The sequence below is a fragment of the Coregonus clupeaformis genome, chromosome 8 (genome assembly GCF_020615455.1).
Source record: "Coregonus clupeaformis isolate EN_2021a chromosome 8, ASM2061545v1, whole genome shotgun sequence".
NCBI classification, from domain to species: Eukaryota; Metazoa; Chordata; class Actinopteri; order Salmoniformes; family Salmonidae; genus Coregonus; species Coregonus clupeaformis.
Genome location: NC_059199.1, coordinates 67225613 through 67251375, shown reverse-complemented (window position 1 = coordinate 67251375; position 25763 = coordinate 67225613). Strand labels below are relative to the sequence as shown.

General features: G+C 46.6%; 1 protein-coding gene across 3 annotated transcripts in view; it reads right to left on the bottom strand.

Annotated features, from left to right (window-relative positions):
* Nucleotides 1-25763, bottom strand: part of npr1b (natriuretic peptide receptor 1b) — a 60491-nt gene that overhangs the window by 29129 nt on the left and 5599 nt on the right. For all 3 annotated transcript variants that reach the window (XM_045222195.1, XM_045222197.1, XM_045222196.1), the window contains 3 exons: nt 7725-7912; nt 6573-6686; nt 3477-3612 (listed from right to left, as the gene is read on the bottom strand). In XM_045222195.1, the coding sequence (XP_045078130.1) occupies nt 3477-3612; nt 6573-6686; nt 7725-7912 (438 nt within the window). The remainder of the gene's footprint in view (nt 1-3476; nt 3613-6572; nt 6687-7724; nt 7913-25763) is intronic.

Below are 25763 nucleotides of genomic sequence, written 5' to 3'. Positions count from 1 at the left end.
GAATGAACATTAGACCGGTGGAAATCTGTCCTTTGGTCTGATGAGTCCAAATTTGAGCTTTTTGGTTCCAACCGCCGTGTCTTTGTGAGACGCAGAGTAGGTGAACGGATGATCTCCGCATGGAGGAGGAGGTGTGATGGTGTGGGGGTGCTTTGCTGGTGACACTGTCAGTGATTTATTTAGAATTCAAGGCACACTTAACCAGCATGGCTACCACAGCTTTCTGCAGCGATATGCCATCCCATCTGGTTTGCGCTTAGTGGGACTATCATTTGTTTTCAACAGGACAATGACCCAACACACCTCCAGGCTGTGTAAGGGCTATTTGACCAAGAAGGAGAGTGGTGGAGTGCTGCATCAGATGACCTGGCCTCCACAATCCCCCAATCTCAACCCAATTGAGATGGTTTGGGATGAGTTGGACCGCAGAGTGAAGGAAAAGCAGCCAACAAGTGCTCAGCATAAATGGGAACTCCTTCAAGACTGTTGGAAAAGCATTCCAGGTGAAACTGGTTGAGAGAATGCCAAGAGTGTGCAAAGCTGTCATCAAGGCAAAGGGTGGCTACTTTGAAGAATCTAAAATCAAAAATATATTTTGATTTGTTTAACACTTTTTGGGTTACTACATGATTCCATATGTGTTATGTAATAGTTTTGATGTCTTCACTATTATTCTACAATGTAGAAAATAGCTAAAATAAAGAAAAACCCTTGAATGAGTAGGTGTATCCAAACTTTTGACTGGTACTCTATGTGGCTGCTTTGAAAGTGAACTGTGTTTGCGGTGATCAGGAGTGTATTCATTCTACAGATTCTGTTGAAAAATGTTTCTTAAACGGAAACAAAAGGACCGAAACGGGGATAAACATACCTGAATTTGTCAATTATAGAAACTCTCGTTTGCAACTGTTGGACTAATCAGCTAGATCAGCTAGATGCAGGCAAGATTGTGCAGGGTTATATTGAATGTGTCCCCTGTAGCTCAGTTGGTAGAGCATGGCGCTTGCAACGCCAGGGTTGTGGGTTCGTTTCCCACGGGGGGCCAGTATGAAAATGTATGCACTCACTAACTGTAAGTCGCTCTGGATAAGAGCGTCTGCTAAATGACTAAAAATGTAAATGTCAATGTCTGTCACCTTGATTACTAAAATGTATCTCGACCTGTGCACCTACGTTGTAAACTTTCATTCATAGGCTAGGTTGTAGCAACCTAATGATGGGTATAGGGAAAATTAGAGTATCATGTAGTAGCCTAAACCTATCGATGTTACATTGAGCTGGTTGAATGGGAATATGAATGACAGTCACTAATATGCTGTAATAGAAATAATGCCATGCTCATTAAAACAAATAATCGTCCTCCCTCATCTTAAACGGCACCGACCGCCACTGGTGTAAACCTACACTATATATACAAAAGTATGTGGACACACCTTCAAATTAGTTTTTGACAGGTGTATAAAATCGAGCACACAGCCATGCAATTTTCATCTGAAAACATTGGCAGTAGAATGGCCTTACTGAAAAGCTCAGTGACTTTCAACGTGGCACCGTCATAGGATGCTACCTTTCCAACAAGTCAGTTCGTCAAATTTCTGCCCTGTTAGAGCTGCCCCGGTCAACTGTAAGTGCTGTTATTGTGAAGTGGAAACTTCTAGGAGCAACAACGGCTCAGCCACGAAGTGGTAGGCAACACAAGCTCACAGAACGGGACTGCCGAGTGCTGAAGCGCATAGCGCATAAAAATCGTCTGTTCTCGGTTGCAACACTCACTACCTAGTTCCAAACTGCATCTGGAAGCAATGTCAGCACAATAACCATTCGTCGGGAGCTTCATGAAATGGGTTTCCATGGCCGAGCAGCCGTACACAAGCTTAAGATCACCATAAGCAATGCCAAGCGTCAACTGGAGCGGTGTAAAGCTCGCCGCCATTGGACTCTGGTTCAATGGAAACGCATTCTCTGGAGTGATTTTACATTTACATTTTTTGTCATTTAGCAGACGCTCTTATCCAGAGCGACTTACAGTTAGTTTATTTTTCATACTGGCCCCCCTTGGGAATCGAACCCACAATCCTGGCGTTGCAAACGCCATGCTCTACCAACTGAGCTACATCCCTGCCTGCCATTCCCTCCCCAACCCTGGACAACGCTGGGCCAATTGCGCGCCGCCCGATGGGTCTACCGGTCGCGGCCGGCTACGACAGAGCCTGGATTCGAACCAGGATCTCTAGTGGCACAGCTAGCACTGCGATGCAGTGCCTTAGACCACTGCGCCACTCTGAAGATGTTGGGCGATAAAGGGTGATAAATCACGCTTCACCATCTGGCAGTCCGACAGACAAATCTGGTTTTGGCGATGCCAGGAGAACGCTACCTGCCCCAATGCATAGTGCCAACTGTAAAGTTTGGTGGAGTAGGAATAATGGTCTGGGGCTGTTTTTCATGGTTCGGGCTAGGCCTCTTACTTCCAGTGAATGGAAATCTTAACGCTACAGCATTCAATGACATTCTAGACGATTCTGTGCTTCCAACTCTGTGGCAACAGTTTGGGGAAGGCCCTTTCCTGTTTCAGCATGACAATGCCCCCGTGCACAAAGCAAGGTCCATACAGAAATGGTTTGTCGAGATCGGTGTAGAAGAACTTGACTGGCCTGCACAGAGCCCTGACCTCAACCCCATCCAACACCTTTGCGATGAATTGGAACGCCGACTGTGAGCCAGGCCTAATCGCCCAACATCAGTGCCCAACCTCAATAATGCTCTTGTGGCTGAATGGAAGCAAGTACCCGCAGCAATGTTCCAACATCTAGTGGAAAGCCTTCCCAGAAGAGTGGAGGCTGTTATAGCAGCAAAGGGGGGACCAACTCCATATTAATGCCCATGATTTTGGAATGAGATGTTTAACGAGCAGGTGTCCTCATACATTTGGTCATGTAGTGTACGTGTCCAGCAGGCTTTTGATAGCCATATGACTTCTTATGGCCTGCAACTAAAATATCAATGTTTTGTCTTGAAGAGCTCTTGAAGAGGTGTACATCTCATTTTAAAGGCACAAAGCACCCAATAGGTGACCTTCTGTCAATAGCGAGGATTGCTAAGGTGTTATATCGTGCTGGTTCTCTCTCATTCTGCCACAAAGCACTCAATAATTAATCTACCGAGAAATTGCAAGGAAGATATTGAATGTGTTGTTGTTACAGAACCACCTCCTCAAAGGTAGAAACCGACAAAAGATCGTAAACCAGAGCTCAGTTAATCCAGTGACATGGAAAATGTTGTTTTCACACAAACCTTTTGAAACTGTCTCTGTGACAAAATACAGACCACTGTAGTTACCAGAGACAGAGCACAGAGCTAGTGCTGGACTGAAAACATGTTCACACATGTTCCAGAACCCCTAGAACCGTTCTAACCCCTGTTTCAACTGAATAAAGCTCCTGGTTATGAACTGAGGTGCGTAGATGTGGACTAACCATTGTAGGTGCGGTTCCACATCCTCCTGGTTACGGTCTTCCCCACAGGTCTGTCCTCTGGCGAGGTCATGGTCTCGCTCAGGGCGAGGGTGTACAGCATCAGCCCGTCGTAGAACCCTCCGGAGATGATGTTCATCTGCAGGGAAGCAAGAGGAAATTGTAGAATAGTACAGCAATGTAAATGTAAATGTACAGCAGCTCTTATTAAATCTATCATCACCTGTTGTATTTTTTATGAGATCTCTTAGATCACACATGTATTAATAGTACATCTATTACCCTCATCCATTAGATATTATTTTCTATCATTAGAAAGCTACTGCGTATGTCTAGCTATAATTGTGCCACTGCCATGGAGAACAGAACTTCATCCCCAACATCTGCTAACTACTTGCCTCTTCTACCACCTTCTCTACAGTGTTTGATATATTTCAAGTTAATATCACTTTTCTATTTCTTCCAACCATAATTTGTTCCTATCATCTCCGTACCTATTTCGACCCCTTTATTAATTTCACAATTCTGCCTGAGAAACTATTTCCTCTTCCATCTTGTCATCTCTCCATCATGCGTACTAATCCAAAACAATGGCCCCAAAACAAAAGAACTGTGCACGTCAATCACAGAATGGAATATGATGACAATAACCCACTCAGACAATTCACTTAGTTCAGTTGCATCAATTGGAAATGTACAGACACAATGTTCAGATAGGGTGAATGAGGACCAGGTAGACCAGGCCAGAGCTCTCATGCTCTGTGCCTCTCTCTCATCCTCCAGAGTCAGACCTGTCTATTTATCACATTATCTACACTTAGCTGTCTGCTACAAGTGATTCATCGGCTTGTGAGGGGTGCCAGACAGCCCTGTCTGAAACCAGGAGAGATGGCGAGCCTCCCTTCCTCCCGGGGATGGAATAGAAGCCCTGACGTACAATTCAGGATGTGTGTGTATGGAAGGGGGGGTGGGCAGTTAGATGACGTGGCCTGTCAAGCTCTTTGTTTTTGTTTTGCGTCCCCTCCTGAAGTCTAAATTGTCACTGACACCAACGGCCACACATGCATGCAAGGACACACACCTCCATCCGGAGTCAGAGATGAAAGATGGACTTGAATGCAGTCAATCTGCCATATTGAGGATAGGTGGATGTATCGTGCCAATCTGCCATATTGAGGATAGGTGGATGTATCGTGCCAATCTGCCATATTGAGGATAGGTGGATGTATCGTGCCAATCTGCCATATTGAGGATAGGTGGATGTATCGTGCCAATCTGCCATATTGAGGATAGGTGGATGTATCGTGCCAATCTGCCATATTGAGGATAGGTGGATGTATCGTGCCAATCTGCCATATTGAGGATAGGTGGATGTATCGTGCCAATCTGCCATATTGAGGATAGGTGGATGTATCGTGCCAATCTGCCATATTGAGGATAGGTGGATGTATCGTGCCAATCTTTGTGAGTGTGTGTGTGTGTGTCTCTCCCTCTCTCTCATCTCCTAAACAAGACACCAGTGATTCAGATGCAGAAGTGTGTAGAATATCATCATTGTGCACCTTTGTAGGGAACATAATAAGAAGACAAGCTCCACTAGCTAAATTAGCATTTTCTTCCCAATTAAATTGAATCAATCGTCCAGGCATTGCATGCGAGCCAATTACGTATAAGCCTACTTAGCGCAACACGTCACCTTGTCTTAGCCTCTCCATCTTCAGTTTTTACACACAAACACACAAACACACTCAGATGTGCAAAGACCAATGAACTAGTACTACTGCTAGTTCTTTGTATGTGTTGCTTTGCCTGTCAGATGTGGCTCAATCAAATGTTTCATAATGAGATGTTCTCTATAATATGATAGCCCTACACTGAGTGTACAAAAAATTTGGAACACCTTCCTAATATTGAGTTGCACCCCTTTTGCCCTCAGAACAGCCTCAATTTGTTGGGGCATGGACTCTACAAGGTGTCGAAAGCGTTCCACAGGGATGCTGGCCCATGTTGACTCCAATGCTTCCCACAGTTGTGTCAAGTTGGCTGGATGTCCTTTGGGTGGTGGACCTTTCTTGATACACACAGGAAACTGTTGAGCTTGAAAAACCCAGCCGCGTTGCAGTTCTTGACACACTCAAACCAGTGCGCCTGGCACCTAGTACCATACCCCGTTCAAAGGCACTTACATATTTTGTCTTGTCCATTCACCCTCTGAATAGCACACATACACAATCCATGTCTCAATTGTCAAAAGCTTAAAAACCCTTATTTAACCTGTCTCCTCCCCTTCATCTACACTGATTGAAGTGGATTTACAAGTGATAAAGGGATCATAGCTTTCACCTGGATTCACCTGGTCAGTCTATGTCATGTTCATAATGTTTTGTACACTCAGTGTATAGATTATTATACAGAGCTTTATTCTTTGTAGTAGATCTGCCTTAGCATACGTCTTCTCCTTCATATTGCCTCAAGTCTGTGCCACATTGAGATCAAGTTCTGTCTTCTTTTCTAAATACCCCTTTTGAATACCCCCGTTCTCCTGAGTGGCGCAGTGGTCTAAGGCACTGCATCGCAGTGCTAACTGTGCCACTAGAGATCCTGGTTCGAATCCAGGCTCTGTCGCAGCCGGCCGCGACCGGGAGACTCATGGGCGGCGCACAATTGGCCCAGCGTCGTCCAGGGTAGGGGAGGGAATGGCCGGCAGGGATGTAGCTCAGTTGATAGAGCATGGCGTTTGCAACGCCAGGGTTGTGGGTTCGATTCCCACGGGGGGCCAGTATAAAAAATATATATATGTATTCACTAACTGTAAGTCGCTCTGGATAAGAGCGTCTGCTAAATGACGTAAATGTAAATGTAAATGATCTCAATCTCCTCTCTCTCTCTGTGCAAACTGAGTCACTCCTCCTTTTTCGCATGCTCTTCCTCTGGTTTGTTCTCTCTCTGCACGTTCTTCTCTCTTATTTCCTGCTTATAACCTTTTCTATCTCTCTCATTTCAGTTCTCGTCCTCTTGATCACCCACTGTCTTCCTGCAAGAGATCCCCCCCCCCCCACCATATACACACACACACACCCACACACTACAGCCTCTTACCAGTGAGTCTTCCACCGTAAAGTTGAACATTCTCTTGGCATCTGTCTTCAGGTCCCTCACAAAGTCTTTATATTCAGGGTTCTGTGGTTCTCTATACGTCAGGATCTTCACACTCTGAGACAGACACAAAGAAAAAGACAGATTGTGATTCATAAGACAAAGGTTTCACTGAATTATACAGAATTATACCATATGATGGGGTCAGAAAATCAGGTTATCAATTTCTGCTAATGAATGAATGAACCACAGGTGTGAGAAACACCACTTCAGTGTGAGAAATTAACAGTATGATCCTCTTTCCCAGGCCCGTCCCTTTTATAAACAGGCAACTGTTATTAGAGCCTAGTTGCTCTATTATATGTTGTCAATGTGACCAGTCATCCACAACACATCCTCCAAAACACCCAATAACTTTCATCAAATCATTTTATCTCCTCCCTCCCATTCCTCCAGTCTGTGTAGATACAGGCCCAACCTCATTCAAGCAGAAAACTAAGGTCTGAGAAGGCTAACTTGTAAAAACACAGCAGTGAGAGAAGTGTTCATAAGTATGGGTTATGGCATTGGTTCCCAGACCATTTTGCATTAGGACCCACTTAAAATATTTGTCAACCTAAGCAAAATGACCACGACCAACCATTAGGCCGTACGTTGTGCACCGCTGATGTACAGTACGTGCATCAGTTACATTTTCAAACCTCGTGCCCTATACAATATACCTGAAAACAACCACATCTCTAAACCATGCAATACGTTTTGATTGAATATGGCCCCTAATTTTTGTTTTGCTCTTTCAGGCTTTGTGAGATGAGACTGATATCAACACATGTTGCCTCTCTTCCCCTATCAACACGTTGCCTCTCTTCCCCTCGCTGGAGACTGAGTCTGTTACTCACTAGGGAATTGAGAAGAAAATGAAAGTACTTCACAGCGAGAGAATGAAAAAACAAGATTAGATTTGTCATCTCATCTGCCTGGCAGCACACTTAACACCAATGACAACCATGGGGAAACATAGGGACATCAAAATATGATTGCTTCAGGGCCTGCTGTGTAAGTCAGTGGAGAATACAGCAGATACCTGTTTCCAAGGTAATGATGGAAATGAGATGAGGAATGAGATGATACACTTGACTCTGATCCAAGGCTTACCTGGAAGGCCTCCTTGGCGATAAGGTCGTCTTGGTCCCCTCTGGCCCAGGGTTGAGCATTCTGGGAGTCCAGGCTGCGTCCAAACATGTCGATGTAGAAGAAAACAAACTCCTCCTGAGGAAGGCTTGCCCGCCGGAAGTGAACCATCAGCTGCCTGAACGTGTCTGGAGAGCAACACACAAACACCACTACGGAGAGAGAGAGAGAGAGAGAGAGAGAGAGAGAGAGAGAGAGAGAGAGAGAGAGAGAGAGAGAGAGAGCCTTTAGCCTAAAGAGCAGGAATCTGGACTTCACCAAAGAAATCGGAAATACAGACATTGTCATCCTACAAGAAACATGTTATAGAGGAGACGGACCCACTGGTTGCCCTCTAGGTTACAGAGAGCTCGTAGTCCCATCCACCAAACTACCAGGAGTGAAACAGGGAAGGGACTCAGGGGGTATGCTAATTTGGTATAGAGCAGACCTAACTCACTCTATTAAATTAATCAAAACAGGAACATTTTACATTTGGTTAGAAATTCAAAAGGAAATTATCTCAACAGAGAAAAATGTCCTCCTGTGTGCTACCTATTGTCACGCTCTGGTTCCGGGACGTTGTTATTGAACCAGGGTGTGTTTGTATTGTTGGGTGTTGTGTGGTTTAGGTTGGGGATAGGGTGTGTTCGTTTTGTTGTGTGCTGTTTGGTTGGGGTGTCTAGGTGGTTGTCTTCCTTGTTTGTATTCATGTGACTCCCAATCGGAGGTAACGAGTGACAGCTGTCGGCTCGTTATCTCTGATTGGGAGCCATATTTAAACTGTGTGGTTTCACCTTGTATTTTGTGGGTTTTTGTTCCATGTTTCTGTCAGTGTTACAGAGGACTTCACTATCGTCATTTGTTGTTTTTCGTGGTTGCTTTATTTATATAAAGTCATCATGTTCACTCCACGCGCTGCGTATTGGTCCGCTTCTTCAGACGATCGTGACAGAAAAACCCACCACAAAAAGACCAAGCAGCGTGTCAAGCGGCAACAGGACCTACCTACACAGGATTTATGGACTCCCATAAAGGATTCATGGACATGGGAGGAGATTCTGGATGGTGAGGGGCCTTGGGATCAACCGGGAGAATATCGCCGTCCTCGTGAAGAGCGGGAGGCAGCTAAAGCCGAGAGGCGGCGATATGAGGAGGCAGCACGGAGGCAAGGCTGGAAGCCCGAGAGTATTACCCAAAAATTTCTTGGGGGGGGGCTAGAAGGGAGTGTGGCGAAGTCAGGTAGGAGACCTGCGCCTACTCCCTGGACTGACCGTGGAGAGCGAGAGTACGGGCAGACACCGTGTTACGCAGTAGAGCGCATGGTGTCTCCTGTACGCAGGCATAGCCCGGTTCGGTACATTCCGGCTCCACGTATCGGCCGGGCTAGACTGAGCATTGAGCCAGATGTCATGAGGCCGGCCCCACGCATCCGGTCACCAGTGCGTCTCCTCGGGCCGGCTTACATGGCACCAGCCTTACGCATGGTGTCCCCGGTTCGCCTACATAGCCCGGTGCGGGTTATTCCACCTCCCTGTACTGGTCAGGCGACGGGAGCATACAACCAGGTAAGGTTGGTCAGGCTCAGTGCTCAAGGGAGCCAGTACGCCTGCACGGTCCGGTATTTCCGGCACCACCTCCTGTCTCCAGTCCAGTACCACCAGTGCCTACACCACGCACTAAGCCTCCTGTGTGTTCCCCGAGTCCTGTGCGTCCTGTTCCTGCTTCCCGCACTAGCCCTGAGATGCGTGTCCTCAGCCCGGTACCTCCAGTTCCGGCACCACGCATCAGGCCTACGGTGCGTCCCCAGGGCCAAGCATGCCCTGTTGCTTCTCCCCGCACTAGCCCTGAGATGCGTGTCCTCAGCCCGGTACCTCCAGTTCCGGCACCACACATCAGGCCTACGGTGCGTCCCCAGGGCCAAGCATGCCCTGTTGCTTCTCCCCGCACTAGCCCTGAGATGCGTGTCCTCAGCCCGGTACCTCCAGTTCCGGCACCACGCACCAGGCCTACGGTGCGCCTCAGACGGCCAGAGTCTGCCGTCTGCCCAACGGGGCCTGAACTGTCCGTCTGCCCAACGCCGTCTGAACTGCCCGTCTGCCCAACGGCGCCTGAACTGTCCGTCTGCCCAACGCCGTCTGAACTGCCCGTCTGCCCAACGGCGCCTGAACTGCCCGTCTGCCCAACGGCGCCTGAACTGCCCGTCTGCCCTATGGCGCCTGAACTGCCCGTCTGCCAAGCGTTGCATAAGCCGCCCGTCTGTACTGAGCCTGCAAAGCCGCCCCGTCTGCCATGAGCCTTCAGAGCCGTCCGCCAGACCGGAGCCGCTAGAGCCTTCCGCCAGACAGGAGCCGCTAGAGCCTTTCGCCAGACAGGAGCAGCCAGAGCCTTCCGCCAGACAGGATCAGCCAGAGCCTTCCGCCAGACAGGATCAGCCAGAGCCTTCCGCCAGACAGGATCAGCCAGAGCCTTCCGCCAGACAGGATCAGCCAGAGCCTTCCGCCAGACAGGATCAGCCAGAGCCGTCCGCCAGACAGGATCAGCCAGAGCCGTCCGCCAGCCATGAGCAGCCAGATCCGTCAGCCAGCCATGAGCAGCCAGATCCGTCAGCCAGCCATGAGCAGCCAGATCCGTCAGCCAGCCATGAGCAGCCAGATCCGTCAGCCAGCCATGAGCCGTCCAGCCAGGATCCGCCAGAGCCGTCCAGCCAGGATCCGCCAGAGCCGTCCAGCCAGGATCCGCCAGAGCCGTCCAGCCCGGATCCGCCAGCCAGCCAGGATCCGCCAGAGCCAGCCAGCCAGGATCCGCCATTTAGTCAGGTACTGTCCCTTAGCCCGGTGCTGCCCCTTAGTCCGGTGCTGCCCCTTAGCCCGGTGCTGCCCCTTATCCCGGTGCTGCCCCTTATCCCGGTGCTGCCCCTTAGTCCGGTGCTGCCCCTTAGTCCGGTGTTGCCCCTTAGTCCAGGTGGGGTTAGTTGGAGGGTGGTCATAGGGAGGAGGCTACTGAAGCAGGTTGTGACTGTGGTGGGGTGGGGATCACGACCGGGGCCAGAGCCGCCACCGTGGACAGACGCCCACCCAGACCCTCCCCTAGTCCTTATGTTGGTGCGCCCGGGGTTCGCACCTTTAGGGGGGGGTACTGTCACGCTCTGGTTCCGGGACGTTGTTATTGAACCAGGGTGTGTTTGTATTGTTGGGTGTTGTGTGGTTTAGGTTGGGGATAGGGTGTGTTCGTTTTGTTGTGTGCTGTTTGGTTGGGGTGTCTAGGTGGTTGTCTTCCTTGTTTGTATTCATGTGACTCCCAATCGGAGGTAACGAGTGACAGCTGTCGGCTCGTTATCTCTGATTGGGAGCCATATTTAAACTGTGTGGTTTCACCTTGTATTTTGTGGGTTTTTGTTCCATGTTTCTGTCAGTGTTACAGAGGACTTCACTATCGTCATTTGTTGTTTTTCGTGGTTGCTTTATTTATATAAAGTCATCATGTTCACTCCACGCGCTGCGTATTGGTCCGCTTCTTCAGACGATCGTGACACCTATATACCCCCATTAGAATCCCCATACTTTAATGAAGACAGCTTCTCCATCCTGGAGGGGGAAATCAATCATTTCCAGACCCAGGGACATGTACTAGTCTGTGGCGACCTAAATGCCAGAACTGGACAAGAACCTGACACCCTCAGCACACAGGAGGACAAACACCTACCTGGAGGTGACAGCATTCCCTCCCCCATATTCCCCCCTAGGCACAACTACGACAACATAACCAACAAAAACGGGTCACGACTCCTGCAGCTCTGTCGCACACTGGGTATGTATGTACATAGTCAATGGTAGGCTTCGAGGGGACTCCAATGGTAGGTACACCTATAGCTCATCTCTTGGCAGTAGTACTGTAGACTACTTTATCACTGACCTCAACCCAGAGTCTCTCAGAGCATTCACAGACACCCCTATCAGACCACAGCAAAATCACAGTCTACTTGAACATTCACAGACACCCCTATCAGACCACAGCAAAATCACAGTCTACTTGAACAGAGCAATACTCAATCATGAGGCATCAAAGCCAAAGGAACTGAATAATATTAAGAAATGCTATAGATGGAAGGAAAGTAGTGTTGAAACCTACCAAAAAACAATTAGGCAACAACAAATTAAATCCCTTATAGACAACTTCCTGGACAAAACGTTCCACTGTAATAGTGAAGGTGTAAACTTGGCAGTAGAAAACCTAAACAGTATATTTGACCTCTCAGCTTCCCTATCAAATCTAAAAATCTCTAACAGAAAACCAAAGAAAAGTAACAACAGTGATAAATGGTTTGATGAAGAATGCAAAAACCTAAGAAAGAAATTGAGAAACCTATCCAACCAAAAACATAGCGACCCAGAAAACCTGAGCCTACGCCTTCACTATGGTGAATCACTAAAACAATACAGAAATACACTATGGAAAAAGAAGGAACAGCATGTCAGAAATCAGCTCAATGTAATTGAAGAATCCATAGACTCTAACCACTTCTGGGGAAATTGGAAAACACTAAACAAACAACAACACGAAGAGCTATCTATCCAAAACGGAGATGTATGGGTAAACCACTTCTCCAATCTTTTTGGCCCTATAACAGAGAACAAACAGCAAAAAAATATACATGATCAAATGCAAATCTTAGAATCAACTATTAAAGACTACCAGAACCCACTGGATTCTCTAATTACATTGAATGAACTACAGGACAAAATACAAACCCTCCAACCCAAAAAGGCCTGTGGTGTTGATGGTATCCTCAATGAAATGATAAAATATACAGACCACAAATTTCAATTAGCTATACTTAAACTCTTTAACATCATCCTTAGATCTGGCATCTTCCCCAATATTTGGAACCAAGGACTGATCACCCCAATCCACAAAAGTGGAGACAAATTTGACCCCAATAACTACCGTGGGATATGCTTCAACAGCAACCTTGGGAAAATCCTCTGCATTATCATTAACAGCAGACTAGTTCATTTCCTCAGTGAAAATAATGTACTGAGCAAATGTCAAATTGGCTTTTTACCAAATTGTCATCAAAAGGAACATAACATTTGACATACCAATTAGGATCTGGCTAAAAATACTTGAATCAATTATAGAACCCATTGCCCTTTATGGTTGTGAGGTCTGGGATCCGCTCACCAACCAAGAATTCACAAAATGGGACAAACACCAAATTGAGACTCTGCATGCAGAATTCTGCAAAAACATCTTCCGTGTACAACGTAAAACACCAAATAATGCATGCAGAGCAGAATTAGGCCAAATCCAGAAAAGAGCCGTTAAATTCTATAACCACTTAAAAGGAAGCGATTCCCAAACCTTCCATAACAAAGCCATCACCTACAGAGAGATGAACTTGGAGAAGAGTCCCCTAAGTAAGCTGGTCCTGGGGCTATGTTCACAAACACACCCCACAGAGCCCCAGGACAACAACAATAACAACAACACAATTAGACCAACCAAATCATGAGAAAACAAAAAGAGAATTACTTGACACATTGGAAAGAACAAACAAAAAAACAGAGCAAACTAGAATGCTATTTGGCCCTAAACAGAGAGTACACAGTGGCAGAATACCTGACCACTGTGACTGACCCAAACTTGAGGAAAGCTTTGACTATGTACAGACTCAGTGAGCATAGCCTTGCTATTGAGAAAGGCCGCCGTAGGCAGACCTGGCTCTCAAGAGAAGACAGGCTATGTGCACACTGCCCAAAAAATGAGGTGGAAACTGAGCAAATGTATGACCATATTAGAGACACATATTTCCCTCAGATTACAGCGATCCACAAAGAATTTGAAAACAAACACAATTTTGATAAACTCCCTTATCTACTGGGTGAAAAACCACAGTGTGCAATCACAGCTGCAAGATTTGTGACCTGTTGCCACAAGAAAAGGGCAACCAGTGAAGAACAAACACCATTGTAAATACAACCCATATTTATGTTTATTTATTTTCCCATTTGTACTTTAACTATTTGCACATTGTTACAACACTGTATATATACATAATATGACATTTGAAATGTCTTTATTCTTTTGCAACTTCTGAGTGTAATGTTTACTGTTAATATTTATTGTTTATTTCACTTTTGTTTACTATCTACTTCACTTGCTTTGGCAATGTTAACATACGTTTCCCATGCCAATAAAGCCCTTAAATTGAATTGAATTGAATTGAGAGAGAGAGAGAGAGAGAGAGAGAGAGAGAGAGAGAGACTTGATTTGCCCTAACATAAAATGTATCAACCCCTACAAAAATGGTTCCATTAATTATAATCCACATAACAATTCACATAATAATTCATTTCCTGTTGCTGCACGGTAGCAAACTGGCTCAAGTTAAGATCCTACATCTGTAACAATGTAACATGTCTTCAATTTAGTTCAACCTGCAGGCCAATGTTGTGTGAGCATGATGAGGAAAGCAAAAACACAGCTAAATAGATCAGACTAAGAATCTCTTCATTGTATTTGAAATACTTTATTAGCCTAGTCACCCTGGATAGTCTAGTCACACTTATCATTTTACAGATGTAGGATTTGAGCCAGTATCCAACAGCAGGAAAATAATCTGGCAGCAATAGGAAAAGTTAATTATTATGTGGATTATAATTAATGGACATTTTTGTAGTCGTTGATAAATTTTTCGTAAGGGAAAATCAAGTCTGAAATTTCAAAGCTGAAATTACAAACTTTAGAAGCCTTTTTAAACCTCAAATACAGTACAAGGAAGGTTTTCCTGCAACAGGGTGATCAAATGAAGATCTTACATCTGTATGATGAGAAAATAACACACTAAATGCTTAAAATAACAGAAAAATGTTGAACGTATACAATACATTTTTTATTAGCGAATTTTAAACCAGCAAACACTGCAGACCTTGGGAGCAGGAGTTGTCCACCGCTTAGGCCAAAAGCTTATTATGTCAACTGTAAGGACAGACGCTGGGAGACGAGAAGCAAGTACAGGGAGTGATCATTAATGACAAAACAGACAGGAACAAAACACTGACAGCGTCTGGACAACGGAAACGAAACAACATTAATGCAGTCACGGGAATCAAACTGAGGAACATACAGATATAGGGGAGGTAACCAAGCAGTGATGAAGTTCAGGTGAGTCCAATGAAGCGCTAATGCGTGTAACGATGGTGACAGATGTGGAGAGCTGGAGCAGGCGTGACAGTACTCCCCCCTCTAGGGACGCCACCCGGCGTCCCACCTGGGCGAGCCTGACGGGCCGGCCGAGGCATGGGAGCAGGACGAGCCGGCCGAGGCGCGGGAACCTGTCGAGCCTGATGTGGGAGCCTGACGAGTCAGCTGAGACGTGGGAGCCTGATGAAGTATGCTCCCTCTAATTCTCTCTCTCTCCCTCTCTCCCTCCCCTCAACGGAGGACCATGGCCCTAAGACCATGCCTCAGGACTACCTGGCCTGATAACTCCTTGCTGTCCCCAGTCCACCTGGTCGTGCTGCTGCTCCAGTTTCAACTCTTCTGCCTGCGGCTATGGAACCCTGACCTGTTCACCGGACGTGCTACCTTGTCCCAGAACTGCTGTTTTCAACTCTCTCTCTCTACCGCACCTGCAATTTCAACCTCTAAATGCCCGGCTATGAAAAGCCAAGTGACATTTACTCCTGATGTACTGACCTGTTGCAACCTCTACAACCACTGTGATTATTATTTGACCCTGCTGGTCATCTATGAACGTTTGAACATCTTGGAGAAAAATCTGGCCTTAATGGCCATGTACTGTTATAATCTCCACCCGGCACCACCAGAAGGGGACTGGCCACCCCTCAGAGCCTGGTTCCTCTCTAGGTTTCTCCCTTTCTAGGGAGTTTTTCCTAGCTACCGTGCTTCTACATCTGCATTGCTTGCTGTTTGGGATTTTAGGCTGGGTTTCTGTATAAGCACTGCTGATGTAAAAAGGGCTTTATGAATACATTTGATTGATTGATGAGCCGGCTGAGGCGTGGAAGCCTGACGAGCCGGCTGAGGCGTGGATACCTGATGAGCCAGCTGAGGCATGATGTGGGATGGGAGCCTGACGAGCCCGCTGAGGCATGGGAGCCTGACGAGCCGGCTGAGGCATGATGTGGAATGGGAGCCTGACGAGCTGGCTGAGGCATGATGTGGGATGGGAGCCTGACGAGCCCGCTGAGGCATGGGAGCCTGACGAGCCAGCTGAGACATGACGTGGGATGGGAGCCTGACGAGCCAGCTGAGGCGTGGAAACCTGACGAGCCGGCTGAGGCATAGGAGCCTGCCGAGCCATGGAAACCTGACGAGCCGGCTGAGGCATGACGTGGGATTGGAGCCTGTCTAGACAACCGAGGCAAAAAAAACTCTCAAGCCAGCTAAGGCATGGAAGCCTGACGAGCCAGCTGAGGTATCCCCAGTTCCTTCGGCAGCGGCACCCAGACCTGACGTCACCAACCCAAACGAAAACAAAAAACTCCCTGATGCTTCTGATTTTGGTGTCTGCATTCTGTAAGGACAGACGCTGGGAGATGAGAAGCAAGTACAGGGAGTGAACATTTAATGACAAAACAGACAGGAACAAAACACCGACAGCGTCTGGACAACGGAAACCAAACAACGTTAATGCCGACACGGGGATCAAACTGAGGAACAGACAAATATAGGGGAGGTAACCAAGCAGTGATGAAGTTCGGGTGAGTCCAATGAAGCGCTGATGTGCGTAATGATGGTGACAGGTGTGCGTAATGATGGGCAGCCTGGTGCCCTCGAGTGCCAGGGAGGGGGAGCGGGAGCAGGCGTGAAAGTACCCCCCCTACACCGTGGTGACTCAGTATACCAACCCAGTACAATGAGAGCATAGATGACCATATATTTATTTTCCTTACACAACAACCACTGGCCACATGACGTCTAGACAAACAGACAAACAAATAGACAAACAGACAGACCAACACCTAATAGGCACTTCAAAGACACACCCACTTTATGCTTGTAAAGTCCATCAAGTAAAGCATCTCAAAACCATTTTGGTTTATGTACCATGGAAGTCATATTATACCAATAATGATGTGTCACCAGGACTTAGCTGTGGTGTGGATATACAGTGCCATCAGAAAGTATTCACACCCCTATAATTTTTTTTAATTTGGTTGTGTTACAGCCTGAATTTAACATTTATTAAATGTAGATTTTGTGTCACTGATCTACACACGATACCCCATAATGTCAAAGTAGAATTTAGTTTGTAAAAAAAAAAGTTATAATAAAAAGAAATAAAAAGAAATGTCTTGAGTCAATAAGTAGTCAAACCCTTTGTTATGGCAAGCCTAAATAAGTTCAGGAGTCAAAATAACAAATCGCATAATAAGTTACATGGACTCATTCTGTGTTCAATAATAGTGGTTAACATGATTTAACTACCCCATCTCTGTACCCCACACATACAATTATCTGTAAGGTCCTTCAATCGAGTAATGAATTTCAAGCACAGATTCAACCACAAAGACCAGGGAGGTTTTTCCAATGCCTCGCAAAGAAGAGCACCGATTGGTAGAAGAAAAAACGGACGCTGAACATCCCTTTGAGCATGGTGATGTTATTATTTAGGCTTTGGATGGTGTATCAATACACCCAGTCATTACAAAGATACAGGCGTCCTTCCTAACTCAGTTGCCGGAGAGGACGGAAACCTCTCAGGGATTTCACCATGAGGCCAATGGTGACTTTAAAACAGTTATAGAGTTTAATGGCTCTGATTCGAGAAAACTGAGGATGGATCAACAACATTGTAGTTACTCCACAATACTAACCTAAATGACAGATTGAAAAGAAGGAAGCCTGTACAGAATAACAAATATTCCAAAACATGCATCCTGTTTGCAACAAGGCACTTTAGTAATACTGCAAAACATGCTTGGGGTAAATCCAACACAACACATCACTGTGTACCACTATTCATATTTTCAAGCATGGTGGTGGCTGCATCATGTTATGGGTATGCTTGTCATCGGCAAGGACTAGGGAGTTTTTTTTAGGATAAAAATAAACGGAATACAGCTATAAGCACAGGCAAAATCCTAGAGGAAAACTGGTTCAGTCTGCTTTCCAACAGACACTGGGAGACAAATTCACCTTTCAGCAGGACAATAACCCAAAACAAAAGGCCAAATCTACACTGGAGTTGCTTACCAAGATGACATTGAATGTTCCTGAGTGGCCTAGTTTCAGTTTTGACTTAAATCGTCTTGAAAATCTATGGCAAGACTTGAAAATGGCTGTCTAGCTGTCACGATCGTCGTAGTAATGAGTAGACCAAGGCGCAGCGTGAGAAACAAACATGACTTTAATTAGTTAAAGTTTCTAACCAAAACAAAACACGACTCGTGAAGTCCACGGTGACAATGACCGAACACGGAACAAAAACCCACAAACCCAAAGTGAAACACAGACAGTTAAATATGGCTCCCAATCAGAGACAACCAGCAAACAGCTGACACTCGTTGCCTCTGATTGGGAGTCACTCAGTCAAACATAGAAACAGAACACATAGAATGAACACACCCTGGCTCAACATAATGAGTCCCAGAGCCAGGGTGTGACAGTACCCCCCCCTAAAGGCGCGGACTGCGACCGCGCCTCAACTAAACAAAACAGGGGAGGGCTGGGCGGGCATACCTCCTCGGCGGCGGTTCTGGCTCCGGCCTTGACCACCACCCTCCAATACACCCCCCATAGTGCCCCTGGTCCAGTCTGTCGACTTGCACCCCTGGCTTGGTGCGTGGAGGAGGAACGGGCCTTACCAGGCTGACTTCTCGCACCCCTGGCTTAGTGCGAGTGGCAGGAACAGGCCGGACCGGGCTGGCGACGCGCACCGTAGGTTTGGTGCGAGTGGCAGGAACAGGCCGGGTCGGGCTGGCGACGCGCACCGTAGACTTGGTGCGGGTGGCAGGAACAGGCCGGACCGGGCTGGCGACGCGCACCGTAGGTTTAGTGCGTGGAGCAGGGACAGGCCGGGCTGGGCTGTCGACGCACACCGTAGGTTTAGTGCGTGGAGCAGGGACAGGCCGGGCTGGGCTGTCGACGCACACCGTAGGCTTGGTACGTGGAGCAGGGACAGGCCGGGCTGGGCTGTCGACGCACACCGTAGGCTTGGTGCGTGGAGCAGGGACAGGCCGGACCGGGCTGGCGACGCACACCGTAGGCTTGGTGCGTGGAGCAGGGACAGGCCGGACCGGGCTGGCGACGCACACCGTAGGCTTGGTGCATGGAGCAGGGACAGGCCGGGCTGGGCTGTCGACGCACACCGTAGGCTTGGTGCGGGTGGCAGGAACAGGCCGGGCTGGGCTGTCGACGCACACCGTAGGCTTGGTGCGTGGAGCAGGAACAGGCCGGACCGGGCTGGCGACGCACACCGTAGGCTTGGTGCGTGGAGCAGGGACAGGCCGGGCTGGGCTGTCGACGCACACCGTAGGCTTGGTGCGTGGAGCAGGGACAGGCCGGACTGGGCTAGCGACGCACACCGTAGGCTTGGTGCGTGGAGCAGGGACAGGCCGGGCTGGGCTGTCGACGCACACCGTAGGCTTGGTGTGTGGAGCAGGGACAGGCCAAACCGGGCTGTGGAGACGGATAGGAGGCCTGGAGTGAATAGCGGCCACCACCCGTCCTGGCTGAATGCCTACCCTCACACACTCTGTGTGAGGCATCCGCACAGGACGTACAGGGCGGTGTACCCCTGGCCTGGTGGCCTTCTGGATCCGCCCCCTTTTCTTCTCCGTCAGCCCCGTCGTCCATGCCGTGTGCCCCCCCCCTAAAAATTTTCTGGGGTTGCCTCACGACCGTCCGACGACGACCCTGATCACGCCGTAGCTCCTCTCTACGGCACGCTTCCACCGTCTCACTCCATGGCCGGCGATCCATCCCGGCCAGGATTTCCTCCCAGGTCCAGGACCCCTGCCCGTCCAAGATCTGCTCCCACGTCCAGGCTGCCTGCTCCTGGACACGCTGCTTGGTCTTGGTATGGTGGGTTTTTCTGTCACGATCGTCGTAGTAATGAGTAGACCAAGGCGCAGCGTGAGAAACAAACATGACTTTAATTAGTTAAAGTTTCTAACCAAAACAAAACACGACTCGTGAAGTCCACGGTGACAATGACCGAACACGGAACAAAAACCCACAAACCCAAAGTGAAACACAGACAGTTAAATATGGCTCCCAATCAGAGACAACCAGCAAACAGCTGACACTCGTTGCCTCTGATTGGGAGTCACTCAGTCAAACATAGAAACAGAACACATAGAATGAACACACCCTGGCTCAACATAATGAGTCCCAGAGCCAGGGTGTGACACTAGCAATGATCAACAATCAACTTGACAGAGCTTGAATCATTTTTTCAAGACAAATCCAGGTATGCAAAGGTCTTAGAGACTTACCCAAAAAGACTTCTACAAAGTTTTGACTCAGTGGTGTGAATACTTATGTAAATGTGATCTTTTTGTATTTCATTTTCAATACATCTGCTTAAATTTCTAAAAACGTGTTCAATTTGTCATTATGGGGTATTGTGTGTAGATGGGTGAGAGAGAAAATCTATTTAATCCATTATGAATTCAGGCTGTAACACAACAAAATGTGGAATAAATCAAGGGGTATGAATACTTTCTGAAGGCACTGTAAATAGGGGTAATGAGAGAAAGGAGGGGGGACACTCAGTGTTAGCCCGCAGGCTAATTGTGCTGGGGTAAAGTGGTGCCTGTGGCGGTGTGTCAGAGACAGTGACCTGAAACAGGGCTCTATTAGCTATGATCAGCTCTGCTCCCAGCCAGAGGCTAACTGCCTCGGTCAGACCCTTCATTAGCCTGGGTAATTACTGCAGGCTGCCAAGTACCTGGCACTGCCACGGCAGCACACTGTAAGTGTGTGTGGATGTCACACCGTGTTCAGCATTCTCTGTGCACCATTGTGTTAGTTTTGCCTGGTCCAAAAACAACCCTTAAGCCCTATACCCCATAGGCAGGTTGTGCTGCTGTGATCCTGTGTGGCTTGTTCTAGTACAGTTAGGTCTAGGCTGAACTAGTCTGGTCAAATCTACAGAGTCTAGTCTATTCTAACGTGTCATAGTGTATTGTGTTCTGGGCTGGTCTAGTCTGATGGGTTCTTGTGTTATGGTCTACTTAGGGTCTTATCTAGTTTATTGTGGTCTGGTCTGGCACCGTGTGGAGTGGAAGAGTGGCACAGGAAGTCTCCAGGGGCGTGATGACATTCCTGTAGCACACACTTCCTGTCCTGGCGGCTCTATTGTTTCAGGGTTTAATGGCCCTGGTCAGGAAGTGAGCAGTGGAACCAAACCAACAAACCTAGGGGGACTAAAAGGGATCTCCCTGGTCTCCCTGGACTCAGGAGACGTACAAGTATAAGAAGGGTCTGAGTGCCCTCCTTCTGGTGAGACTCCATCTTCATCCGGATCCCCTCCAAACAATGGCGCCACCAGTGGCTTGGTGCCACACTCAACTTCTAGTGGCACAAAGATATATGACATTTGTTGACACCCCTGCTTTTGTTATGAATGCTGACCCGATGTGCAACATGAGTGGATGGAAAAGGGGGCAAAGCCCAGGCCTGACCCCTGATCCCGGCACCAGGCAGAGCAAACACTGTATCTTTACATACCTTTCATGCCTGATAAGTGCAAAGTCACACACGCTTCCACTATCATCTTCAGGCGGTCAGACACTTCCTTTGAACTTCCAACCTCAGAAGAGCTGATGATGTAGTGGTTACACTGTGGACAGCCCAGCTGATACCATGATGACTGGGTGAGAGAGCAAGAGTGAGGCGGAGATAGCGAATAGAATGTCTGTCACACCATCCTGTTTGATTTTCTTACCTTCACAGAAGGTTAGCAGAAGGTGACATTGGGAGATGAGGGGGGTGTTAGGAGGAGAGTGAGGGTGATGAAAGGAAGGAATAAGAACATTTCTTACTTTTTCCATTTCCTTCTCTCCCTCCACCTTCATTTCTTTTTCTTAACTTCAGTAGCGACAGGCTGATGGACCTTTTTATTTTATTTTATTTACAAACTTAATTTAATTGGCTGTTATCAAGTTACGGATGTATGTTCTCCGCTTTGAATTCTGTAGCCCTCTTTACTCTGTATCTCACAACCACACACAACTTCTTCCTTTCCTAGGAATTGGTTAGGGATAACATAATCAATCCCCCTGTGTCCGTGTAATCTCCTAAAACATTCCAGAGAAACAAAGACACTTGATTAAGTCTTTGAATTACTGTGATGTAGGAGCTGTCATCTTCCTCCTGAACACACATAGACAATTCCGCAGTCAAGTGACAGAGACAGCAGACTTCCCTGGTTCTTGATTAAACATGACATGATCTAATTGCATTACAATTACAAATTGCGATATGCAGATAGTGGAAGTGAATTCCAATTAACGTTGTTATGCGGATATGACCTAGAAACATTGCTGCTGGGCATACCTATTGGGATCTTTGGATGAAAGCAAGAAGACTAGTGTATGGGGACCCGAAGATGCCACATTAGACGAGAAGAAATGTACCAGTAGGATCTTTGATGTACCAGTATGTCACTGTGTACTTCACTCCAAGTGACCCCCCTATGGGTCCATGCAGTCACAATCCCACTGGGCAAAAACTGGTTGAATCAACGTTGTTTTCACGTCCTTTCAACAAACAACTTTGCAAAAAGTCATCAACGTAAAGGTATTTTGTGATTGTTTGTCTTTTTTTCACCCAACTTTTAACCTAAATCCAATTGCATGGTAAAAATGTTGGTTCATTTCACGTTAGTTGACAATCCAATCAAAACTAGACTTCTAAGTGAACACTATTGAGATACTATACTTCTTTTAGACTGTGGCTACTATCAACCCATTCCTACTGAATTTATGTTTTGCTTCATTTGCCATCATAGCCACAGCACACAAAGCAAACCCAATAGGGCCTTCTTGGAAGGTGGGATGAGATCAGCAAAAGCTTCTTGTATCGCAGCTTAGGCCTGCAGGGATCTGACCAGAAATATGGTATTGTTTATCTGATGACACAAAAGACAATTTCAAAAGCTTTAGATGGATATATACTGATACAAGCACACACAAAATTCTACCTGGATCCAAAAAGGGTTCTTCAAAGGGTTATTCTATGGGGTCAACAGAAGAACCCTCTTAGGTTCTAGATAGCACCTTTTTTTCTATGAGTGTATATCCAACATCATACAGCAAACATCCAATTATACAATGTCTAACAATAAAAAGCTTTGTTAGATGTTAAACTAGGATAGGAGTCTGTTCAAAGCTGAACCATTACGGAAGAAGCAGCCTCCGTCCCTCCCAGGACCCCAGACTCCACCTGTGATGAACAGCAGGCCTGAACTCACCAAGATAACTCAATGTGTGTTGACTCATCTGTGTGTATTCATGCAAACCAACAAATCTAAAACCAACCACCACCATCACCACTACCATCTTCCCACGGCTCCAAGGCAAACTATAGGCCTACATGTCTGGCTCCCCTCCTTCTCCTTGCCTCTCCAGGATTCCAGGATATAAATGTTTAACTAATGCCAGATGGACAGGGCCGAGGGGGCTGAGGGGGAGGAAAGGGAAAGGCTGAGCACGGCCTTGTGGCTAGTTTAGTTCAGCATGGCCACCTTCTGCCTTGGCAACCATGGCGACAGGAGGAGGTGAGCTAGAAGAGATGGAAGCTCCAGGGTCTTGCGTCACCCCTTTTGGGAAGTCCAAGCTATGGGGTGAAGGGGTCATGTCGAGGCAAGAGTGATGTCAACAACCCTACAGAGTTACAGGTCCCTCTTAACACTGGGATAACAAGCTCAACTGCCAAAACTCTCTCGCTCATCAACACTTTCTACAATCTCTACAAAGATCTGCCACCATGAAAGGTAATTGAAAATCACCCCTCCCTTTCGCAGGTAGTGCGATGTTCTTTGAACTGTGTATAGGCATTTCTTTATAGACAGGTAATCCCATTGGGATGAATTGAGTGCTCCTATCTCGTCAAGCAATTGGGTGCTGTACATTTCCTCAACTAATGATTAATAAGCCATGCATTGCTTTTGGATAAGCAGTGTATGGTTTTTCTACTCACTTACTGTACTCTCACTAAGCTATACAAGTTATGTAATCACTGGGCATGTGGGTGTGTGTAGTGTTAGGGAAAAGGAAAAGAGGAAATTGATCGTCTCTCTTTGGAAGTGATTATCTTTACTGTATGGCTTTGCCAGAAGAGAGCGTTTCTCATCAATAAGATGAATGGGACTGATACTGAACCACCTGTGGAGCTACACTGTCCTTGATTAGAACAGCCTTTCCAAAATATAACTGATTAACATACCAAGGGGAGGGTGGGGGTGAGGAGAGCAAAGAGAAGGGCAAGATGGAGGTAGGGCGGAGAGGGGGTGGCAAGGGGAGAGCAGTGTCCGCATGGGTCCATGATTTAGTGATTAATTTGACCTTTGCTCAAATACATTTGCTAATATCAAAGTCCAAATGAAAAGTCACTTTCACACTTTTTCTATGTCACCTCAGAAACTTTAAATTCAGGTCAGGACTGTGTGTGAATATAGGTTGATAAATGCCCCAAATTGATTGAAATGAAAGAAGAACAAATCTGGTCTTTCATAATACCAAATATTGTGCAAAAAGGTTACGACATTGATAAATGTCTTGTTGTGTTCTGTCCAACCATTTCAACAAAGTAGATTAAAAAAGCCAGCGGCTTTCGTGGACGATGCTTCCTGGGTGACAGTTGTCAATGTTTTCATAGGGTCCCTGGTTTGAGCCCAGGTTGGGGTAAGGAGAGGGACGGAAGCAATACTGTTATGCTACCATCAAAGAGACAGCGATTTGTTAGTCCCAGATAAACTATTTCTGACAGGAAATAACATTAACAGGTACATTTTAAGGAATTAACACCAAAAGAACTGACAAGAAGTGCAGTCGACTGTTAAAATATGTATGACCAGTGGACTGGAGGAAATCCTTCACAAGAATCAGCTCTTCCTTTCTGTATAAGATTATCTCATAAAAACATAATGATAAATTATTGTAATCATGGTAATGGTTATTGCATCTGATAAATGCTGTGCTAGTGAAAGGGACTCTTGGGGGAAACAAAAGGCTGATTTTTTTTTTTGTTGTTGCTGACAAAATCTTGTTGACATTTCAGCAAATGGCCCCTTATATTTCACTCACCATGTACACCCACCCAGTCCACTGGGCTTAGCTCTTCTACAAGTTCTATGATGAGTTACCAACATTGAGTTATTTAAACCATATTCAATGCACCACCATCTCCATCCTGCTCCCTGCAGTGCAGCTGCAGTGGTGGTAAGGATCCTATTTTGAAGGGAGCTGGAACAGGGGGTTCAAAGTGCTCAATCAGCTCAAGGGGTTTCCGAGCGCATCTGTAGGGTTCCTATAAAATCTGTTTCATTTTTTGCCTAATTCCGTTTATTTTTTCCCAAATTCCTTTTTCTCCATTTTGTATTCCCTACTTTCAGGTTTTCACTCTCAAAATCAATTTTTTATTATACAACAACAACAAAACTGGATGTTCTAAGTCAGGGATGGGCAACTTTGATGGGGATGGGGGCCACAAAAAATCTGAACTCATCATGAGGGGCCGCAGGTTGCTCACGGTTCTGCATACCCACATCCATGTGTAACAAGTTTAGATAGCTGGCCACTAAACTAACTTAGCAATCTAAAATTATTTTAGCTGACATGGGATAATTGACTGACTATCAGTGAATTACAAAACGAGAAAAACTGCTGATCCACAATATAATATAATATATTTCGAAATTGCACCTTAAATTGCACCATATTCTAGTATTCTAACTCACAACAGTAAGTTGAGACCTCGTCTACAACAATGCTTAAACCACATCAGGAGAAATCTAATACATTTTCATTTTGGGGTGTAGACACAAAC